At 36.8% G+C, this 14,358-nt stretch overlaps 1 protein-coding gene across 4 annotated transcripts in view; it reads left to right on the top strand.

Moving 5' to 3' along the window:
- The window catches only part of LOC115513564 (butyrophilin subfamily 1 member A1-like), an 85,785-nt gene extending 83,888 nt beyond the window's left edge, over window positions 1-1,897 (top strand). For 3 of the 4 annotated variants that reach the window (XM_030314811.1, XM_030314820.1, XM_030314806.1), the window contains one exon: window positions 397-1,020. In XM_030314811.1, the coding sequence (XP_030170671.1) occupies window positions 397-968 (572 nt within the window). In that variant the 3' untranslated portion in view covers window positions 969-1,020. Of the gene's footprint in view, window positions 1-396; window positions 1,021-1,264 lie in introns of those variants that run through there. The other variant, XM_030314828.1, reaches the window with a different exon arrangement.
- Window positions 1,898-14,358: the final 12,461 nt, after the last annotated feature.

Below are 14,358 nucleotides of genomic sequence, written 5' to 3'. Positions count from 1 at the left end.
TTTCATGTTTTGTTTTGAAAATTGAGGGGCTCCTGGGTGGCGCAGTCGGTTAAGCGTCCGACTTCAGCCAGGTCACGATCTCCCGGTCCGTGAGTTCGAGCCCCGCGTCAGGCTCTGGGCTGATGGCTCGGAGCCTGGAGCCTGTTTCCGATTCTGTGTCTCCCTCTCTCTCTGCCCCTCCCCCGTTCATGCTCTGTCTCTCTCTGTCCCCCCAAAAAATAAATAAACGTTGAAAAAAAATTAAAAAAAAAAAAGAAAATTGAATATTTATAAATGTGCTTCATGTACCAGTAAGCAGAAAAAGTTCCTAGATAAAGGAAGGACTCTTGTATATTGGATTAATTACTGTTGAATATAATTGATCATAGCCAAGACTGACAACATGTTCTTCTATAGAAAATGTTACCCTGGATCCAGACACAGCTAACCCATATCTCCAAATTACTGATGACAACAAAAGTGTGAAAGGAGGTGATACCTTTCAGGAACTACCCAAAAGAAGACAGCGATTTGATAACCTGGTCTGTGTATTAGGTCAGCAAATTTTTTCCAAAGGTAAACACTACTGGGAAGTGAGTGTGAAAAATAAAATAAAATGGACTTTAGGTATTTGTAAGGATTCTGTCTGCAGACGGGGAGAAATCATGGTGTCCTCTGAGACTGGGTTCTGGACAATAGGCTTGAATAGAAACAATGACTATCAAGCTCTTTTAAACCCACAGAAAACACTCCACCTCGAGGAATCTCCTGAGACTATTGGTATCTTCCTGGACTATGAGGCTGGAAGAGTGTCGTTTTATAATGTGACCAATCTTTCTCACATCTACACCTATAGAAACTGCTTCACAGGTTCTCTCAGGCCATACTTTTATCCTGGCCCCCTCTACAATGGTCAAAATGAACACCCTCTCACCATCCTGCCCTTAGGTCATATTAGAAAAGCCATAGGAAGAAGACGTTCTATGTGACTGAGCAAAAATTGCTCTATTTTGAATCTGCTGAAACTAGGGATTTTTATGAAGTTTGTAAATATTCTAATATATATATATTATATAATTATATATGTATATTACAATATTTACAAACTTCATAAAAATCCCTAGTTTCAGCAGGGAAATTTTTATTTATAAATAAAAATAAATATATAAATATTTAAATAAAACAAAAATGTTTTATTTTAGAATGATGGACTTCTCCCTTCAAATAAATCTAAAATCTAAAAATCATTTTGATGCCATAATTTATAACTTTTTTATCATTTCAGTTCCTAATATATCTTTTGTTAATGGACAAGAATTGTTTGAGTTAAACTACATGATGTAGAACTTACTTGATGACTAGTCAAGGCCGCAGAACTAAATACAAAACCCAAAAGAAGCATCTACTTGTGCAAGTGATGAAGGAAAGTTAATTCCCAGTTGACCCTCATGGGTATGGTCTCTCTTTCATTCATGTTTTGAGATGGAAGAAGACATGGACTCTGCTCCACATCATCAGGAAATTGGCTGGAGCCCATACCTTATTGACTTTGCCCAAACCTAGAGGAGTATGATGGCTTTGACAAGGGAGTTCTAAACCCAGACTATGTAATATTCACTACAAAAAAAAAAAAATCTTCAAGTGAATATGTCTTCCAACTACTAATTTCTTTACTTTTTTACCTCCATTCTTTTTTGAAGTTTAAATGTACACAATCTCCAACTTAATTTAATATAATTGTATCATTTATTCATCTACTTAACAAATGCTTATTAGGTACTGTATATACGTTATGTAGGTATCCATAATCTAAAACACCTTAGATTGATTATCTGTAACTGTAACTGTGTATCTGGTACTGCTAATAAACAGGTAAACACTGATAAATTGTTACTAATTTAAAATGTTGTGTGGGAAAGGCTAAAGGTATCCAGATACAGAACAATAGTGAGTGGGTTCACTTCAGTCTACCCATCAGGAAAACTCTCACTGAGAAAGGGATATATAGAATATGGAATTTCCCACATGCATAGCTGTAAATTATTAAAATCAAGACAACATGAAAAATGCAGAAAGACTGGGTCTGGGTGAGAAAGTAGAAGAAGACCTATAGGGCTCAGACAGAATGGTTTTAAATTAGGCTGCAGACTAAGTAGCTTAAGTAACCAGACAGGAGGAGCTGCCATGGATTTTCTTCATGCACCAGCAGGCCATTTGGTGTTATTATAATAAAATATATAATATATAAGTAAGGAAATGTTAAAACAAAATTTTTGAGAAAAAATAATTTATTAATTAATCAGTTAATAAACAAATAATAAATGAACTGTTCTAAATCAATGCTGAACCTATTGTCATTAAGTTATTTCAAGAGATGTGACCTAAATATGATTAAGTGGATCTAACAGCTCACATTCATGGAATATTTAATAAGGTCAAGAGAGAACATGGATAATTTAGGAGAGAACTGTAGGTGTATTCTGAGGAGCTGTCCCCGAAAATTAAGAGCTGGTATGGTTGCCTGCCCCTCACTTAAAACATGTGGGAAAAAATTAAGAAGATAGTCTGTCTCATGAAATCTAAAGAACACAATGGACCTATGTTTGCCTTCTGTCTTGAATATTGATAGTGAGAGAAGGGCCAGTAGCTACTCTGTAACATAATGGAGCAGTGCTGCATTGTATGATCTGTGCAATTAGAGCTTTTCTGGGGGAAGATCTCATGTTTCCTGAAGGATAGAATATGGTCCATGAGAAAGAATCCCTCTGGGATGCTGCCTGAAAAAGTGAATACATATTAGTATATTAGTGGAAATCACATTGTGTATCACAGGATGCCTGGTGGCTGAGAACAGAATCTTGACAAGCCAAAATACAGACATATTTCACCTTCCTCACGTTAACAGCAGGAAAAAAGTCCTCAGATATTTGGGGGCCTTTGAAGAACTAAGGAGGGAAAAATGAGCTTGAAATGATTTCTAAATATAGCTCATTACAACAATGATCAAGTAAAAAAAATCTCACTCTTGTTATAAGATTAATAATAATAATAATAATAATAATAATAATAAATGTAGCTCACATCAATAATAATTAAGTAAAAGTGTTCTGACTCCTGTTACCTTTAAAACCCTCTCATTCCAAAACTCCACAATTCCCTACAATGTATGTTTTCCCTTACTTCAGGGAGTAATATACCCAACTCATCCAATTACAGGTGTTTTCCTGGTAACCTTTAGCTAGAGGACATTGATAAATGTTAAAGAGAAAAGACATCTATCATATTGAGGCATATTTCTACCAACATTAAACTCTCCTGTAGAATAAGATTTAGAAAATGGAAACTTTAGGGTAAAAGGGAAATTCATGAGAAAAGTAATTTGGGAAACTATTCTTGTGTGTATTCCCACACAAGACACGATAAAATTTCATTGTGCTGAAATGCCTGCAATTCTGCTTTAATTAAAAATAAGAAAATGAGGGACGTGTAAATGGCTCAGGAATAGTGTGACTTCTCTAAGCTTGGCTGATTCTTTGAACACAGCTAGATACATAAGAAATAATTATCAACACCCAAGGAATCAATATGAAGACTGAGGGAACTATACTGCACATCTACAAGTAGAAAAATGACCAGATCCTGGTAGGGAGGAACTGCAGAAATTTGATATGGGGGAGAAAAGAACTGTGAGTGCTGCAAAATGGAAGGAGCCATGATTACAGAGAGAGGAGTAAGCTAGCAAGCAAGCGAGAGAGAGAAAAAGAGTAAAGCAGCAGGCAGAGGATTGCATAAGGAAAATTCTTCCCTTAATCCATTGACTGGGAAAAGGAGAGGGGCTGATATTTATAAGTTATTCTAAGCAGCAGAGCACAAAGTCTGAAGTTTAAAAGTACATGCCATCACCTGGAGTCATGCCTGATGAGCTTAGCAGTGTTCCTTTGGGGAAGGAGGGTGGAAACCTGGGATTGGGCAGCATGATATGAGGGTCATCTGGATCACATGGTTGGAAATAGTTCCTCTTTTTAAAGTGTATTTGGGAGTGGTGGCACAGCTTCTCTGGGTTAAAAGAACTGGTGGTGCCAATTTGGTGTCTTGTTCATTAGAATAGGGACATGGACATCAGCTGAGGGCAACAAACTTGATGCTGGCTTTTGTTATGCTTTACCATAAACTCTGAACCAACGTGCAGTCATAAGACTACTTTTCTGGGACAAACCAGCAAATATCACGAGCACACTGAGACCCTCCCTCAGAAGAGCTGTGCAAGTCTGCACTGCATGGGTTCATAAAATTTGGAGTTTTAAAACCCAGCCATATGCCTGAAGTATGACACAGGAATTCTGTCCCTCCTGAAAGGTAGACAGCTCAGACCCAGACAGAGTGATGGCAGGGATCTGACAGAGGCTGGAGACACAAGAGTGTGTCTCCTCCAGAGAGGAGAGAGTGGGGTGAGACCATCTCAACTCCCCAAGTCCATCAGATGGACAAACTTCAATGAGCAACACAGTGCTCCATAGTGGATATTAGAGCATTTTACACCAAGACCCACCACCTTGCACCCTGAGAGTACATCTCCACTGCAGCACGTAGACTTGAGAATCAGTGCAGCAGGGCTCTCCCCAGAGGACCAGCACAAACCCCTCGTACCAAGTCTACTAATCATCGAGTACTCCAAAGCTTCAGTGTAGGGGATCTAGTTGCTACTTTATTTTGTTTTATTGTATTTTAGTATTAGTTTTTTTTTTTTTATGTTGATCTGACTTCTGTTAACAAGTAGACCAAAACACAGATAGTTAAAACTTGCCACACAGTGGACAATGTCTGAAAAATCCCCCACTGCAATCAAGGAGAAATTATTCAGATGACTGAAATGAGGGTATATATAATCAACCAAAAAATAACAACAGAGTGCATATAGGAAACCCCTCCCACATTTTTATGGACCTCTTTCTAGTATAGGCATTGTTCTCAAGAGCAGGAATATAACAGGCTTACTTAAAAATCACACAAAAAATAGTGACTTAGAGACCATGACAAAATGGAGGAATTTACCCCAAAAGAAAGAACATGACAAAGTAATTGTCAGTGATTTAATAAATACAGATAGAAGTATGATGTCTGAAACAGAGTTACAAAAAAACAATTATAAGAGTATGAGCTATGCTTGAAAAAAAAGCATAGAAAACACTAAAGAACCCCTTACTGAGAGGTAAAAGAACTTAAAACTGGTAAGCCTGAAATTAAAAATGCTGTAACTGAGATGAAAACCTGACTAGATGCCATGACAACAAGGATGGACAAAGCAGAAAAATAAATCAATGATATAAAAATAACATTATGGAAAATAATGAAGCTGAAAAGAAGAAAGAAAGAAAGAAAGAAAGAAAGAAAGAAAGAAAGAAAGAAAGAAAGAAAGAAAGAAAAAGAAAGAAAGAAAGGTGTTCTATCAAAAGGTAGACTTAAAATACTCAGTGACTCGGGGCGCCTGGGTGGCGCAGTCGGTTAAGCGTCCGACTTCAGCCAGGTCACGATCTCGCTGTCCGGGAGTTCGAGCCCCGCGTCAGGCTGTGGGCTGATGGCTTGGAGCCTGTTTCCGATTCTGTGTCTCCCTCTCTCTCTGCCCCTTCCCCGTTCATGCTCTGTCTCTCTCTGTCCCAAAAATAAATAAACGTTGAAAAAAAAATTAAAAAAAAATACTCAGTGACTCCTTAAAGTGTAATAAAACCTGTGATAGGAGTCCTAGAAGAAGAAGAGAGAGTTAGAAATGAGGGCAGAAGACTGATTTGACTATTCAGGGTCTTTTGTGGTTCCAAACAAATTTTGGGATTATTTGATCTAGCTCTGCAAAGAAAGCCGGTGGTATTTTGATAAGCATTGCATTTTATGTATGAATTGTTTTGGGTAGTTTAGACATTTTAACAATGTTTATTCTTCCAATCCATGATCATGGAATGCTTTTCTCTCTCTTTTTTTTCCTCTTCAATTTCTTTCATATGCCATTTATAGTTTTCTGAATACAGTTATTTTACCTCTTTAGTCAGGTTTATTCATAATATCTTATGGTTTTTGGTGCAATTTTAAATGGTATTAATTCTTCAATCGATATTTGTCTTAAAGTGTGGATATGGTGAATATCGGTGATGCAAGCCTAAAAGAAGTGGAAAGATGGGGTGCCTGGGTGGCTCAGTCGGTTGAGCATCCAACTTCCGCTCAGGTCATGATGTTATAGTTCGTGAGTTCTAGCCCCGCATCGGGCTCTGTGCTGACAGTCCAGAGCCTGGAGCCTGCTTCAGATTCTGCCTCACTCTCTTTCTGCCCCTCCCCACTCGCACTCTGTCTCTCTCTGCCTCTCAAAAATAAAGAAACATAATAAAAAAATTTTAAAAAGAAGTGGCATTAATAAAGATGTGGATTTTGTTGAGTGCAAATCTTTCTGTCATCAGTGTTAAGTCCTATGGCTGGCCAATGGCTTTGCTCCTATGGCACAACTAGAAATCTGGAAAGTAGTTTTAGTATCTTGCTCTGGGTTCCTGAACTGTGAGCCAATTGAAGGTCCTTGGCAATATTAATAACAGAAGGGTTATAAAAGCAACTTATGAGTTGTGGATTCTTGGATAAATCCCTTGGATATTTTTTTCAGAAATATGTTGGAGGTCATTTTTCAGCTCTTCTTACACCTAAATAACACAGAAGCTCTAATTGCAGCTGACAGTCACAAAAAGGAAAATCAGTGCTTGAATGTCAATCACTGAAGCTGACTGCTGATGCTGAACTCTGGAGGTTATTTTCCTCAGGAACGTGCCAGAAGTAAATAACTTTTGAGGGCAGCTGAAGTTGAGGGCAGATGGGTGGATGAGCAAAGCTGATGGTCTGGAACAAATTTAGTTTGGGTTTCAAAATACAGCCTGAGAAAGATGCCACAATATGAAGAAAGGGAAAAAATAGTGAGAGGAAATCTAAATAGCTATCAAGGACTGAGTGTCATCAATAGGAGAAATGAGGAGGAAGGGAAGTGTCAGGTAGTTGTCATGTAGAGAGACCTGGGAGAAGTTCTTCCACCCCTTTTAAAGTTCTGGGTGGCTCATCATAGCCATCTGCCCAACAAGTATACTAAGGGGTAGTAAATCTATCACTTTGCAATGGGAAACAACTATACACAGTTCTGTCAGTCTCTGTCTGGAAGGTCCCTCTACCCTTCTGTGGCCCCACCCCAACTCTGTTCCCACAGAGGCAACTATACTGAATGAAAATGAATATTAAAACCACAGTTAGATATCTCCCTACAACCAGCATGTTTGCATATACTAAATATTCATAGGATACCAAGAATTGGTGAGGGAATAAAACAAATGAAAATTTCATAGTGTACTGGTGTGACTATAACTTGCTGTAGTAATTTTGAAAATGTTTTGGCTTTATTCAATTTATGAAGCATGCTATGGCCCAACAATTACAATCTTAAATACAGAAATTAATAATTATATTTCTATTAAAATTTTTTAATGTTTATTTATTTTTGAGAGGGAGAGATAGTGAGAGAGAGAGAGCATGAGTAGGGGAGGGGCAGAGAGAGAGAGGGAGACACATAATCTGCAATAGTCTTCAGACTCAACTGTCAGCAGAGAGCCCAATGTAGGGTTGGACCTTGGGAATAGCAAGATCATGACCTGAGCTGAAGTTAGACACTTAGCCAACTGAGCCACCCACAGGCCCCAATAATTGTATTTTTAAAGGCAATGAGAAACATATATATATATATATATATGTGTGTCCATAAAAATATAATAACTGATAATAGTCTTAGTGTCCATCAAAATATAGATTGAATGAATAAATGTATATATATTTATAAAATGTAATATTTTTCAGTAATGAAAATGGACAAATATAACCACATAAAATACTTGTTTTTTTAAGAGGCACAATGTTTAACTAAAAGATAAGATAATAAAAAACAGAAATCTGACTCCATTATATAAATGATTCAAATAGGAAAACTAAATTATATTGTATAGGTGTCCAGGCATAATTGCTTAAATAAGAAGGCATTGAAAATGACCATTATACCACTATCCACTGACTCAGAACAGTGGATTCTTTTAGGGCAGGGTTTCTTAATCTCACCACTACAGTCATTTGGGGTCAACCAATTCGTTGTTGTGGGGCCTAATCTGTGCATCATAGAATGTTATCTCCATCCATCCCCTACTGAATGCCAGTAACAATCCTATCCCTTGACCTGCTACGACAACTAAAACTGACTTCATACATTGCCAAATGTCCCCTTGGGTGGGGAGAATTGTCCCATTGTGAATGTCTAGGTGGAGCAAAAAGAAGTTCTATTTTTTCCCTGGTTATTATTTACAAGATCTTGACTTTGTACTTTTTTCATAGATTTCAAATTCATGTTTTCAATAACATTCTCTATGTATACTGTAATTCACAACACACACACACACACACACACACACACAAATGCCCTATTATTTTAAAAATAACATTACATACTTGGGCTGATATTGTCAATCTGTCCTTTTCCCCATGTCATAGGTCTTGTTCAAATCCTTGAAATAAATCCATCACCAGGCTATAGAAAAATTCCTCAGGGTCAATGTCAGGTATTATCTCCTCCTCCTCCTTCTTCTCCACCTGCCACTGAAGGACTCACAGATGTAGTTTAGCTACTTCTTTGACGCAGATATTTAAAGCAAGATGTTTGTGGTGAAGCATTGCTTAAAATCTACTAAAGACACCACAATTTTAAATACAAAAATTTAATTATATCTCTGGATCTAAGAAAGTAGTACTATTTTTTAAAGTAAGTGTTCACCTACTTTCCAAGGAAGGATGTAACCTGAGCATTATACATGTCTAACATGTTCTTTTCTTTTTTTTTCCTTTTTTTCCTTAATGCAATTTATTGTCAAATTGGCTAAAATACAGTGTATAAAGTGTGCTCTTGGTTTGGGGGTAGATTCCCATGGTTCATTATTTACATACAACACACAGTACTTACCCCAACAAGAGCCCTCCTCAATGCTCATCACCCATTTTCCCCTCTCCCCCACAAACCATCAACTCTTAGTTTGTTTTCTATATTTAAGAGCCTCTTATGATTTGCCTCCCTCCCTCTCTGGTTGTAACTATTTTTCCTCTTCCTTTCCCCCATAGTCTTCTGTTAGGTTTCTTAACTTACACATATGAGTGAAAACATATGATATCTGTCTTTCTCTGACTGACTTATTTCACTTAGTATAATACCCTCAAGTTCCATCCATGTTGCTGCAAACGGCAGGATTTCATTCTTTCTCATTGCCAAGTAGCACTCCAATGCATATATAAACCAAATCTTCTTTATCCATTCATCAGTTGATGGACATTTAGGCTCTTTACATAATGTGGCTATTGTTGCTAGTGCTGCTATAAACATTGGGGTACATGTGCCCATATGAATCAGCACTCCTGTATCCTTTGGGTAAATTCCTTGTAGTGCCATTGGTGGGTCATAGGGTAGTTCTGTTTTTATTTTTTTTGAGGAATGTCCACACTGTTTTCCAGAGCAACTGCACCAGTTTTCATTCCCACCAAAAGTGCAGGAGAGTTCCCATTTTTCCACATCCTCACCAGCATCTGTTGTTTCCTGATTTGTTCATTTTATCCACTCTGAATGGTGTGGGGTGGTATCTCAGTGTAGTTTTAATTTGTATTTCCCTGATGATGAGTGTTGAGCATCTTTTCATATCTGTGTTGGGCATCTGGATGTTTTCTCTGAAAAAAGGTCTATTCATGTCTTCTGCCCATTTCTCCAGTGGGTTATTTGTTTTTTGGGTATTAAGTTTGGTAAGTTCCTTATAGATTTTGTATACTAACCCTTTATCCAATATGCCATTTGCAATTATCCTTTCCCATTCCATTGGTTGATTCTTAGTTTTGATTGTTTCCTTTGCAGTGCAGAATTTTTTTTTATCTTGATGAGGTCTCAATAGTTCATTTTTGCTTTTAATTCCCTTGCCTTTGGGGATGGGTCAAGCAAGAAATTGCTGCGGCTGAGGTCAAAGATGTTATTGCCTGTTTTATCCTCTGTGATTTTGTGGTTTCCTGTCTCACATTTAGGTCTTTCATACATTTTGAGAGTATTTTTGTGTACTGTGTAAGAGAGTGGTCTAGTTTCATTCTTTAGCATGTTACTGTCTAGTTTCCCAGCACCATTTGCTAGACTGTCTTTTCCACTGTATTCTCTTCCTTGCTTTGTCGAAGATTAGTTGGCCGTACATTTGTGGGTCCCATTCTGGGTTCTCTATTGTAATCCATTAGTCTATGTGTCTGTTTTTGTAGACAATACCATGCTGTCTTGATGATTACAGCTTTGTAGTAGAGGCTAAAGTCTGGGATTGTGATGCCTGCTGCTTTGGTTTTCTTCTTCAAAATTACTTTGGCTATTTGGGGTCTTTTGTTGTTCAATACAAATTTTGGGATTTTTTTTCCCTACCTTTGAGAAGAATTCCCATGCAATTAGGACTGGGATTGCTTTGAATGTGTAGATTGCTTTGGTACTATTGACATTTTAACAATATTTATTCTTCCCATCCATGAGCATAGAATGATATTCCATTTTTTTGTGTCTTCTTCAATTTCCTTCATCAATTTTCTATAGTTTTCAGCATACAGATCTTTTACATCTTTGGTTAGGTTTATTCCTAGGTATGGTAAGGTTCTTGTTGCAATTGTAAATGAGATCAATTTCTTTTTTTTTAATTTTCTTTTTTTTATTTTTAAAATTTACATTCAAATTAGCTAAATGAGATCAATTTCTTGATTTCTCTTTCTGTTTCTTCTTTATCGTTGTATAGAAATGCAACTGATTTCTATGCATTGATTTTGTACTCTGCAACTTTGGTAATAACATATATCAGTTCTAGGAGTCTTTTGATGGTGTCTTTGGGTTTTCCATGCAGAGTATCATCTCATCTGTGAAAAGTGAGTTTGATTCTTTACCAAGTTTGATGCCTTTTGTTTCATTTGTTGTCTGATTGCTGATGCTAGGACTTCCAAAACTATGTTAAACAACAACAGTGAGAGTGGACATCCCTGCCATGTTCCTGATCACAGGGGAAATGTTATGTTTTTCCCCATTGAGGACCATATTAGCTGTGGGCTTTTCATACGTGGTTTTATGATGTGTAGGTATGTTTCTTCTATCCCAACATTCATGAACATTTTTATTAAGAAAGGATGAGGGGCACCTGGATGGCTCAGTCAGTTAAGCATCCAACTTCAGCTCAGGTCATGATCTCACAGTTCATGAGTTGCAGCCAGCTGTGCTGACAGCTCAGAGCCTGGAGCCTGGAGCCTGGTTTAGATTCTGTGTCTCCCTCTCTCTCTGCCCCTCCCCTGCTCATGTTCTGTCTCTCTCAGTCTCAAAAAAAAATTAAAAATTAATTAATTAATTAAATAAATAAAAACAAAGGATAATGTATTTTGCCAAATGCTTTTTCTGTATCTATTGACAGGATCATATGGTTCTTATCATTTTTTATTAACATGATGTATCACACTGATTTATTTGTATATATTGAACCAGCCCTGAAGCCCAGGAATGAATCCCACTTGATCATAGTGAATAATTATTTTGTATGCTGTTGAATTTGATTTGCTAGTATCTTGTTAAGAATATTTTCATCCATGTTCATCAGGGATATTGGCCTGTAATTCTCCTTTTTTGTGGGCTCTCTGTCTGGTTTGGGAATCAATGTAATGCTGGCTTCATAGAATGTGTCCAGAATCTTCCCTTGCATTTCTATTTTTTTGGAAAGCTTGAGAATGCTAGGTATTAACTTTGCTTTGAATGTCTCGTAGAATTCCCCTGGGAAGCCATCTGGTCCAGGACTCTTATTTGTTCGGAGATTTTTGATAACTGATTTGATTTCTTCACTAGTTATGGAATTGATCAAATTTTCTATTTCTTTCCATTTGAGTTTTGGTAGTGTGTGGGTATTTAGGAATTTGTCCATTTCTTCCAGGTTGTCCAGTTTGTTGGCATATAATTTCTCATAGTATTCTCTGGTAATTGCTTGTATTTCTGAGGGATTCATTGTGATAAATCCATTTTCATTCATGCTTTTATCTATTTGGGCTCTCTCTTTTCTTTTTGAGAAGCCTGGCTAGGGGTTTATCAATTATGTTTATTTTTGCAACGGAAGAGCTCTTCATTTCATTGACCTGTTCTACTGTTTTTGTTTGTTGTTGTTGTTGTTTGTTTTTAGTTTCTATATTGTTTATTTCTGCTTTGGCCTTTATTGTTTTTCTTCCTCTGATGACCCTGGGGTTTCTTTTTTGTTCAGCTTATAGTTCCTTTAGGTGTGCTGTTAGAGTTTGTATTTGGGATTTTTCTTGTTTCTTCAGACAGACATGGAATACAATGCATATTTTTAGGACTGCCTTTGCTGCATCCCAAAGGGTTTGGACTGTTGTGTTTTCATTTTAATTTGTTTCTATATTTTTTTAAATAATTTCTTCTTTAATTGCATGGTTGACCCATTCATTCTTTAGTAGGATGTTCTTTAACCTCTGTACACATTTGGAGGTTTTCCTAAATTTTCCTGTGGTTGATTTCAAGTTTAATAGCATTGCGATCTGACAATGTGCAAGGTATGATCTCAATACTTTTGTATTTATTGAGGGCTGTTTTGTGACCTAGTATGTGATCTATCATGGAGAATATTCCATGTGCATGCGAGAATAACATGTATTCTGCTGTTTTAGGATGAAAAGTTGAATATATCTGTCAAGTTCATATTGTCCAGTGTATCATTCAGGGGCATTGTTTCTTTATTGATTTTGTGCCTAGATGATCTATCCATTGCTGTAAGTGGAGTATTAAAGTCCCATGTGATTACCACATTCTTTTCAATAAGAATGCTTATGTTTGTGATTGTTTTATATATTTAGGTGTCTCCTAATTTGGCACATAAACATTTATAATTGTTATCTCTTCTTGATGGATATACCCCATAATTATGATATAATGTCCATCTTCATCTCTTGTTTCAGCCTTTATTTTAGAATATAGTTTGTCTGATATAAGTATGGCTACTTTCTTTTGACTTCCAGTAGCATGATAAATGGTTTCCATCCCCTCACTTTCAATCTAAAGGTATCCTTAAATCTCAAATGGGTCTCTTGTAGAGAGTAAATAGATTTGTCTTTTTTTTTTCTTTCCATTCTGATATCCTATGTCTTTTGATAAGAGCATTTAGTTCATTTACATTCAGTGTTATTTTTGAAAGATATGGCTTTAGTGTCATTGTGTTATATGTAGGTTTCATTCTTGGAGTGATATTTCTGATCATTTTGGTCTTTGCAACATTCCACTCACAGAATCTCCCTTAGGATCTCTTGTAGGGCTGCTTTAGTGATGATGAATTCCTTCAGTTTTTTTTTTGTCTGGGAAAAACTTTCTCCCTCCTTCTATTCTGAATGACAGGCTTTCTGGATAAAGAATTCTTGGCTGCATATTTTTTTTTCCTATTCAGCCCTTTGAAAATTTTTTGCCACTCTTCTTCTGGCCTGCCAAGTTTCAGTAGATAGGTCTGCTCCTACCCTTATGTGTCTACCCTTGTGTGTTAAGGCCCATTTGTCCTTAGCTGCTTTCAGAATTCTCTCTTTATCTTTGCATTTTGTCAGTTTCACTATGATATGTCATGCCAAAGATTGATTCCCGTTAGATCTGAAGTGAGCTCACTCTCCCTCCTGGATTTCAATGTCTGTTTCCTTCTCCAGGTTGGGGAAGTTCTCAGCTATGATTTGTTCAAGTACACTTTCTGCCCCTTTCTCTTTTCTGGAATTCCTATGTTATGGATATAATTATGTTTTACTAAATCACTTAATTCTCTAATTCTCCCCTCACGGTCCAGAATTTTTTTAATCTTTTTCTCAATTTCACATTTTCCATAATTGTATCTTCTATTTCAGTTATTCTCCCCTCTGCCTCTTGAATCCTCACTGTTACTGCCTCTAGTTTAATTTGCACCTCATTTAGAGCATTTTTAAATTCATCATGACTATTTTTTAGTTCCTTGATCTCTGCAGCACTAGATTCTCTGTTGTCTTCTATGATTTTTTCAAGCCCAGCGATTAATCTTATTACTATTATTCTAAATTCTTGTTAAGCTGTATTGTTTATATCTGTTTGATCAATTCTTTCGCTGTCATTTCTTTCTGGAATTCTTTTGAGGAAAAATCTCTTTTGTCATTTAGACTATTTTTCTGTCCCTTATGAGTTTTAAAAGCTTATTATGTGCCCTTCACCTGCACCTACTACTATATTGAATTGGGGCAAACACTTTCCAGAGCCTGACCCTTCAGGAGGTGTTTTTTAGA

The sequence above is a fragment of the Lynx canadensis genome, chromosome A1 (assembly GCF_007474595.2).
Source record: "Lynx canadensis isolate LIC74 chromosome A1, mLynCan4.pri.v2, whole genome shotgun sequence".
Classification (NCBI taxonomy): Eukaryota; Metazoa; Chordata; class Mammalia; order Carnivora; family Felidae; genus Lynx; species Lynx canadensis.
The sequence above is the reverse complement of the archived record's forward strand: the minus strand, read 5'-3'. Positions and strand labels throughout refer to the sequence as shown.